Here is an 8,760-nt window from a genome sequence, read left to right as displayed (position 1 = left end):
CACTGTGGCTCAGGTGGTAGAGCACTAGCCTTAAGCTGAAGAGCTGAGGGACAGCACCCAGGCCCAGAGTTCAGGCCCCATGACCAAAAAATAAAAGTAAAACTGAAAGTGGGTGTGCTCTGCTGGCAGGTGGGCTGTGGGTGGGAGTGCTACCATGGTCAGACTCCGCAGAAACCCATCACTGCGTAGAGCTCCAACAAGAACCTACATTTCCTCTGCTGGGTCGTCCCAAAGGCCTGAAAGCAGGGCTTCAGCTGTTGACACACACACGTGCCACTCACAAGAAAGGCTCAGCAGTGGATGAGGGGTCGGCAAGTAGTGTGGGATATGATTCAACCTTGAAAAAAAGGCAGGTGCCAGGGACTCACACCTGTAATCGTAGCTACGGGGTGGGGGGGCTGAGATCCAAGGGCAGAAACCTCCATGAGATTCCTACCCCCGATGAACTAGTAAAAAGCCAGAACCGGTGTGGCTCAAGTGGTAGAGCGTCAGCCTTGAGTACAAAAGAGATACAGCACCCAGGTCCTAGGTTCAAGCCCCGGTAGTGGCACATAGCAAAAAGGCCAGACTAGACAGCACCCCCCACAATAGCTAAGCAAGCCCACGCCAGAGCCCTGGCGGTGCCTCCCTTGCTCAGGGACCCAGGCTGGGGGCGCAGCGGTGCCCACGTGTACTATGTGCCCTTGGCAGCCCTGCGGGGGTGGGGTGGGCGGCGCGGGGGTGGGGTGGGCGGCGCGGGGGTGGGGTGGGGGCGGCGTCTGAGTTGGCCATGCTCTTGTGACCAGCTTACTGCGCAGGGACAGGGCGTCTTGGCAAGGGGAAGAGCTCAAGCCAAGCCTTGCCTTGGACTCGGGATGTGCCGTGCCGGATAGCGCTGACGTGCACGCGCTTCCCCGGGAGCACCGGCCGCCACGCGTGACTCCACCAGCACGTGTGCGGCTCCGCGTGCAGCCGCCACGTGCCTGGCTGTGCAGACTCCGGGCAGACCCGGCAGACTCGGGTGGACGATGTTCACGATGGCGAGCACCACCCCAGCCGGGAGCCACGAGGACTCGGGAGCAGCTCCGCACACCTAGTGAGCACAGTAAACAGCGGCGTCCGCAGACGTGCGCAGCACCCACCCGGGAAGGCGAGCTGCCTGTGGGCGGCGCCCAGCCGCTCCCGCAGGACCGGGGAGGGCTCACCCCTTGGGGCGGGGCACAGGCTGGTGCCTTCGTGCCCAGGGGTGTGGTGAAGGGACTTTCTGGGTGTGTCTGGAGGAGGGGGGGCTGCCTCCTGTGCACCCCGGTGCAGCACAAGGGTCATGGGGCGAGGGGGCTCCCCGAGGACCACTGAGAAGGAACCGAATCTGCTGAAAGAGGAACTGGGTGGCTGGGGGGAAGCTCAGAGCCAAAGGTCCCTGCGGCTTTTCCTCCCATGAGGCAGCAGGGCGTGTGTGTCCCCTGGAGACGGCGGCCCGGCCTGCTGAAACTGGCGTTTTTGAGTTTGGCTGGGGAAGGGGCTTGGGCGCAGCAGCCCTCTTGGGGCTTCTTTAAGGCCCATGGACCATCTCCAAGGTCAGCCTGCGCTCCAAGGTCAGCCTGCGCTCCAGGCTGCTGTTGGAGCCAGGAGGAGACAGTAAAGCAGAACACTGAATCAGGGGAGATTTGTGGAGGGCCCAGGAGAGATGGAGTTTATTAGTTCATTTCGTCTTCCTTGGGGAGCTGTTTGTCCTCCCTCCCTATTTCTCCTCCCCTCCCTCTCCCTCTTCCTCTCCTCTTCTCCCCCTATCATAGGGCTTGAACTCAGAGGCCAGGAGGTGTCCCTTAACTTTTTTCACTCAGGGCTAGCACTCTTCCACTTGAGCCACAGCTCTACTTCTGCCTTTTTGTGGTTCATTGGAGATGAGAGCCTCATGGACTTGACTTCAAACCACCATGCTCAGTTCTCAGGGTCCTGAGTATTGAGGATTAGAGGCATACGCCACGGCGCCTGGCTTCAGTGCTCTTTAATGGCCATGATTTCATTATTTGGAGGTGATTTTTGTCAAAACTGAAAGGACTTACTGCTCCTCAGGGCCCCAGGTGGCCAGAAGGCCCGATCCCTTCCGCGTTTCTTCCACAGGGGCCCCACGGCCCAGTCTGGACCTCTGTGCCCAGGAGCGCGCAGTGTGCCTGTGCGCTGGGTGCGGCTCCCAGCTCCTGGCATGGTTGGGTGCTGGCTGCTGTCACCAGCTCATTTCTGTCACGGTGGAGTTGCATCCATGGGGTGGGCACGTCCTGGTTTGTTTACCCCTCATCCGGTGACGAGCGTTCGGGGTGTTTCTAGCTCAGGTTGTTATGTATACGGGCATGCCAGGGTAACGCAGGCCGGGCACAATACGGGCTTGTGTGGCTCAGCAGCCATCGGTCTCGGAGGATGCCTCCCCCCGGCAGACCAGGTGGCTGCACCTGCTCTACACCGCTGCCTGCCACACTCAGGGCCACGGGCTCCACCCTCCTGCCAGCACTTGGCTTTGCCCGTGTTTATGCATTAGCCAGGCTGTCTGTGGTGGTATCATACTATTATTACCCCCCTTTTTTTGCTGTTGCTCTTGAAGACAGGGTCTTAGTATGAAGCCCAGGTTGGCTTGGAACTGATTCCATACGTAGCTCAGAACTCAGAGTCTCCTGTCATCACAGGCGTGTACCACCACTAGGCCTGGCACATTTTCCTCTGACTAGTGATTTCTAAAATCGTGTGGTGAGTTAGGATCCACTCTGCGTTTCAAGGTCATTTACATTTATTTGCTTTTTCTTTCTTTCCTTCTTCCTTCCTTCCTTTCTTTTGTGTGTGTGTGTGTGTGTGTGTGTGTGTGTGTTTAGTGCTGGAGATTGAACCCAGACTCATGCTGAGTCTGCTGCGCCACTGAACTCCAATCCAATCTTTGCCAATTTTTAATAGGTTGTTTGAGTTTTCACATAACTTTTATTTGAATTATAGGAGAGCTTTATGCATTTTGAATGGATTCCTCTTTGATATGTGGGTATGTGTGTATATACACACATATACATATATCTTATATGCAGAAAGAGAAAAATCTTTCTATTTGTGATGTGTCCATCATTTGAAGAGTAAAGAGTTAAAGGCTTGAATAAATTGGACTTGTGAGTTTTAATGAATTCTAGCTTATCATTTTTATACCTCTTTGATTAGTGCTTTTCTTGTGTTGACTAAGAAATGCCTGCCTGTCCGTCTGTCCCCATCTTCCTAACACGTTTTGCTTTTCTAAGAGGTTTGCAATTCCATGATCAACTTTAGCTTTGACCTGTTCGTTTCCACAAGCTGATTGAGGGTGTATATTTGTGCAAAACTGGTTTTTATCTCTTTCTTAAGTGTTTGGTGGAATTCATTACGTTGGGGGCTGGAGTCTCTTTGCAAGAGGGTTGAACATTTCACATTCAAATTTCAAATGTCTCTGTGGTGCTGTTCAGGTTTCCTCTTTCATTCTGAGTCAGTTTGGGAGCTCGTGGGGGGCTGTGAGTGTCACTGATTCCCAGTGTGTTTTGCAGAGTGGCGCTGTGTGCAGCGACAGCGAGAGAGCCTGGGAGCCACAGCCCTGGTGCCGGCCTCCACGGGAGGCGAGCCCCGGGAATGCGTGTTCCCTGGCTGAGCTCCATAGCCGGGCTGAGCCGCAGAACCGCTCTGAGACCATTCCTGATGCCAGCCGGGGTCCAGCAGCAGTGGGTGCCCAGGGGTCTGAGGACACAGCGAGGGCGGGGCACTGCGGTGAGCTGCTCTGGTTTACCACCCGGAAGCCTCTCCTGTGCCCCCTGGGCCCGGCTCACGCCAGCGTGTACCTGGGTTTCCGCTGGAGCCCCGGGCCTGGGCACCTGCTGCCTCCTCAGACAAGGCCGAAGAGCAAGGGGGAGGAAGAAGAGCTTTGGTGGACCAGCCTAGCCATCTAAACATGTCCAGCACAGCCTGGCCCGTGGTTGGCCTACAAGGTTCCGAGATTCCCCAGTTGACAGCCCGCCCAGACCCTCCTGGCCCTAGGCTGTCTCCAACACTTGGCTTTCAAGGAGCCGTGGGGCAGGGATTTGGGGCAGTGCTGTGTGAGGAAGGGGAGAGGGCAGCTGGCCTGCCGGGAGCTCTGCAGACAGCTGGGGCGGGGCGGGGGCTCTCCTCTCCCGGCCCCTCCCCAGGGCTGCAGGCCACTGCGCGGGTGTGCTTGGGACATTTAATGGGTGAGTTCTCTTGGCGTGGGGTGTAATTAATTTTCCTGAAATAGCAGCGCGCAGCCCATCGTCTCTGCCTCTGAGTCAGGCAGCGATCATTGCCTGTCACGGGCACGGCGCGCCGTCGGCCTCGCTCGAGGCGGGGTGCTCACCGATCCTCGGCCCCAGTGGGCAGCCCCGAGGCCTAGGGACCATGGAATACCCAGGGAGATGCAGCCTGGGGACAGGGTCATGAAGCTGGGGATGGATGGAATCCCAGGAAACCTTGCAGGGGTGGCCGGAGCTGCCTTGCAGGAATAGAGGGAGGGTGTGCCCGCAAGGCCGCCCGTCGCAGGGAGGAAGCCTCGGGGCTCTGCCACGGCAGGCGGGCACTGCCAGTCGCAGAAGCGGCTGTGGTGACTGGTCCTGGGCCGCCCTCTCAGTGGGAAGTTCAAGGTGGCCCGGCAGAGGGATGCAGGCGGCCGCCTGCCTGGGTTCACCGGTGGGGACACGGCTCGGCAGGCACTGGTGCTCGGGCCACGTGAGGGCTCCCCAACCCTGCTGTCACCCAAGACGGGCCACGGAGCTCACGCTGGGCAGTGCAGCACTGAGCCCGCGTCACCCTGCTCCGAGAAGGTCCCGGGGTAGCTGGCCACAGAGGGGGACACAGAGGTTTCAGAGATCAGCCAGGGGGTTCAGAAAGGTGGGGTGTGATAGCCCTGGGGAGGAGGCTCTGTCCAGCCCTCGTGTGGCCAGGATGGCCCTGGGGACACCTGATTTCACCCTCCAGGCCTCTGGCATTCTGAGCGGTCGAAGGCCCTCGGTGTGCAGCGGAGTCGGTGCAGCAGCCCAGGACACTCAGAAGGAGGCCAAAGCCACGTGCCATCCTCATGGGAAGGACTCGGGCCCCAGCCCGGAGTCTGCGCAGCCTGGAGCCTGCCCAGCCCGGAGCCTGCCCCAGCCCGGAGCCTGCCCAGCCCGGAGCCTGCCCCAGCCCGGAGCCTGCGCAGCCCGGAGCCTGCCCAGCCCAGAGCCTGCCCAGCCCAGAGCCTGCCCTCCTCGGCTGGTCTCTGCTGCTTGGTGAGGTCATCCTTCCCCAGCGCCATACCCCACGGCTCCTGTCAGTGAGGGGAAACATTTTCCCACCCCCAACCCCAAATGATTGTATTTCTACCTTGAAACAGAGTTTTGCTGCAAATAGAGACACCTTTAAACATACTCAGCCTCCGAGAGGGGACAGACAGAGGCAGAGGCAGAGACAGAGTGGCGCGAGGCCCTGGGTTACAGCCGCGCCTCCCTTCTGGCCTGGGCCTCCTCCCTGTCTGTCCTCCTCTGTGAGGCTCTCGCGAGCCTTGGGCCATCGCATCCCAGAGGACCTGTCCACCCTGCTGCTGTCTGGCCCTCAGCACAAAGCCCTCTTGAGTGCTTCCTGGGGGCCGGGGTGAAGGTCTCATGGCCAGAATGGGGGCAGGCAGCCTGCTCCTGCTTAGCCGACTCCTATCTGTCCTGTGTGTTTACGCATGGAACCAGCCAGCGGCAAGTCCCAGCTTCATCCCAGGAAATGGCTTCTTCCTGAGCAGGGGCCCCGAGGCTCATGGGAGCCGCAGTCTTGATCCTTCCCAGGATGGGCCCGGGAAGGAGGGCTGCACAGGCTCAAGTCCCGATCGTCACCCGGGCTTTGTGGTTGGTGGAAATCGCTTGTCCAGGGTTCAGGGATTAACTGCCCTGCCTCAGTGTCTCCCTGCAGGTCTGTCAATGGTGCTCTACCTGCTACCAGCTATGCCCCAGTGGCCTGGGGCCCAGGGCTGGCGAGGGGCAGGCCCTGGTGCCCCAGCAGCGGCCCGGGCACTGGCGGCCCTGCGGTCTCTTGCCCAGCCGCTCACCTTCCCCGACCTCACATTTAGAAAGGGCGCAGCCCGGGCCCCGCCCCACGCCTGGGGGAAAGGGAAATGGGAGCTGGAGGGGAAGAGTTTGCCCAGCTGGTGGTGAGACCAAGCACTGCCCCCTGCTCACCACGGCCAGAGCCCTGGACGCGGGCAGAGGCTGCCCCGGGGCCCCAGATTGCCCATAGCACAGAGGTGACCCCATTGGGACACGGGGTTCTGGCTCAGTTTGCCCAGCAGATTCAGAGGTGGGAGCGTGGCAGCGGGGATCCCCCAGGGCTCCCCGGGACCTCCCCCCTCCCCCGCAAACCTGCATTCTCTGCTGCGGCCTCTACCTGCTCTTCCCCGGCCGCGGCTGCCTCTGCCCCAGACCCCGCTGCCCCCGAGAGGCCGTGGTCCCGGCGCTGCCCTGAGACGGGTCTGGAGCCGCAGGCTAGCTCCCCGGCGGGATGGGGGCACGGAACCCCGTGGACCTGCAGGGAGCAAAGGTGGGTGCAGAGTGCAGCCCCGCACCCACACCGTGCCGTCCCGCCCTGACCACCCCAGAGGGCGTGAGTCCCCGGAGCCACCAGGCCCGCACAGGCTTGCCCGAAGGCCCAGGGCCAGGGCTGCCTGCCGGCCGCTCTGACACGTGTATGTTGACACGCTGTGCACACACATGCAAGCATGCACCTGCAAGAACCCCGGGGCCCAAATCTGCCTTCCCTCTCGTTCTGACTCAGTCGCCACAGCAAGCCTGAAAGCAAACATTTCTGTGGCTGTGTTGTGGAGGAAGCATGGCTCCGAGGCTTGGGGTGACTCAGAGCACACTGCCCGGCCTGTCCCGTGGGCGGGGGGGGGGGGGGGAGCGGGGGGGGCACTGGCTCAGGTCCCAGGAGCCAGCGAGGATGCTTTGGTGTTTTTGTCTTGTTTTGTTTTGTGCTAATACCAGAGCTGCAACTTAGGGCCTCAGGCTCTTGCTTGGTTCTCTCTGCTCCAAGCTGTGTTGCTCTACCGCTTGAGCCACAGCTTCACTTCTAGTTTTTTGCTAATTAAGTGGGGAGAAGAGTATTTTGGATTTGTCTATCTGGGTTGGCTTCAAACTGGGATCCTCAGACCTCAGCCTCCTGAGCAGCTAGGATGACAGGCAGGAGCAGCAGGGCGCGGCTGGCGGAGGGTGTGGCTGGCTGAGCTGGGTGGGCAGACAGGCAGGCAGGGGGAGCGGCTGCTCCTGGAGGTTGGCCTGAACTCACAGGGAGGCGAGCACAGGCCTGAACTCACAGGGAGGCGAGCACAGGGCAGGGACGGCAGGTGGGCGAGCACAGGACAGACGCCACCGCTCTGCCCCACCCCCCTCCGTAGCCGTTATCTCGTCCTGGCTTGAGCTGATGGCTTTCAGGGTTTGGAGCCTCAGTTCTCAGTTCCCCTCTGCCACAAGGCCTGGAGTTTGCCTTACCCCCTCCTCAGTCCAGTGGTCAGGCCACGTGTGGCTGAGGGGCTCTGGGGCCTGTGGCAGCCTGAGCTGGCTTGCTAGGAGCTGCGCATGCGTGGGAGAGAGCGGCACACAGGGCTCCTGTGGACTCGGGTGCCGAGGGAGCCTCTCCTCTCCACACGCGGCCGGGTGGGCTGCACGTCCAGCGGACGGGACGGGAAGCTCACTGCGCACTGGCCGGCCGGCAGCCTCCGTGTGCGGTCAGGTAATGCTCAGAGCTGCTTCGAGGGGGTGGTGCCGCAGGGGACGGGGGGGGGACAATCAGCACCTGGCCAGGTGTCATGGAGGCCGTACCCCCTCATCTGGGATGCCCACTCCCACGGCCCGGGCGGTGTGAGCTCACCGCTGTGACGTGGGCAGAGGACACGGACGGCCCGTGCCCGTGCTAACCGTGACTCGCCAAGGCCCGGCCTGGCTTTGCAGAGTGGGGACCGGCTTCTGGCCGTGGTGGCACTGGGGATACCTGGGCAGCCCCCTGGGCCTCAGCTGGGCACCCCATCCCTGGGTATGACCCCAAGAGGCCACTCCTGCCCAATGCCACGTCTTTCCCGGCTCCCTCCCCAACCCAGGCCGGATGAGGCAAGAGGACCAAAGAACTTCCAGGTCCCGTCTTTTCCTCTCCTGGAGCCTCAAGATGGCGGCCACAGGAAAAGGCGAAATGCAGCGCAAGGTCCGCACGGCTTCTCGCAAGCTCGGTCCCTCTCTGTCTTCCTTGTCATAACTCTGTCTTCCTTCATCTTTTTGTGCCTGGCTAAAAATACGCCCCTTCGAGCAGGAATGGCTTGCTGCGCACGGATCGTTTTCTTCAAGTCATGCAAGCGTGGGAATGGGGGCCACGTTAGCCTTGCACCCCAGGCTCCAGCTCCAAGGTCTACGCGGGACCTGGTCCCAGTGGACCCTCTTCACGTGGCCCCAGTGGCTTTGTCTCTGCTCCTCATCACGCCAGGCCCTCCAGGGAAGCCCACTGGGCTCTGCATGCATTTATCTCTCTTAAGTAGCAGCTTCCCCATGATTACAGAGGCTGAGAAGGCTCAAGTTCACCCCTGGAGTGGCCACTGGTGCTGCTCCAGCCAAGGCCAAGAGAAGAAGGACTGTGTCGGCTCAAAGGCCTTGGGCGGAGGGTACCCTTTCTTTGTCCTCCTCTTCCTCCTCCTTCTACTCTCACCCCTCCCCTCCTCTCACCTCTCCCCTCCTTTTCCTCCTTTTCCTCCTCCTCCTCCTCCTCCTCCTC

General features: G+C 60.8%; 1 protein-coding gene across 1 annotated transcript in view; it reads left to right on the top strand.

The window, feature by feature from the left end:
* Sik1 (salt-inducible kinase 1) overlaps positions 1-8,760 on the top strand; it is a 21,695-nt gene that overhangs the window by 10,967 nt on the left and 1,968 nt on the right. Inside the window, exons 8-14 of the mRNA XM_013027352.1 lie at positions 929-1,106; positions 1,537-1,617; positions 2,104-2,164; positions 4,619-4,811; positions 4,966-5,255; positions 5,923-5,983; positions 6,080-6,546. Coding sequence (XP_012882806.1) covers positions 929-1,106; positions 1,537-1,617; positions 2,104-2,164; positions 4,619-4,811; positions 4,966-5,255; positions 5,923-5,983; positions 6,080-6,546 — 1,331 coding nt within the window. The remainder of the gene's footprint in view (positions 1-928; positions 1,107-1,536; positions 1,618-2,103; positions 2,165-4,618; positions 4,812-4,965; positions 5,256-5,922; positions 5,984-6,079; positions 6,547-8,760) is intronic.

This window comes from Dipodomys ordii, unplaced genomic scaffold (genome assembly GCF_000151885.1).
Source record: "Dipodomys ordii isolate 6190 unplaced genomic scaffold, Dord_2.0 Scaffold103, whole genome shotgun sequence".
Lineage (NCBI taxonomy): Eukaryota > Metazoa > Chordata > Mammalia > Rodentia > Heteromyidae > Dipodomys > Dipodomys ordii.
Note: the sequence above shows the minus strand (reverse complement) of the source record. Positions and strands in the feature narration are given on the sequence as shown.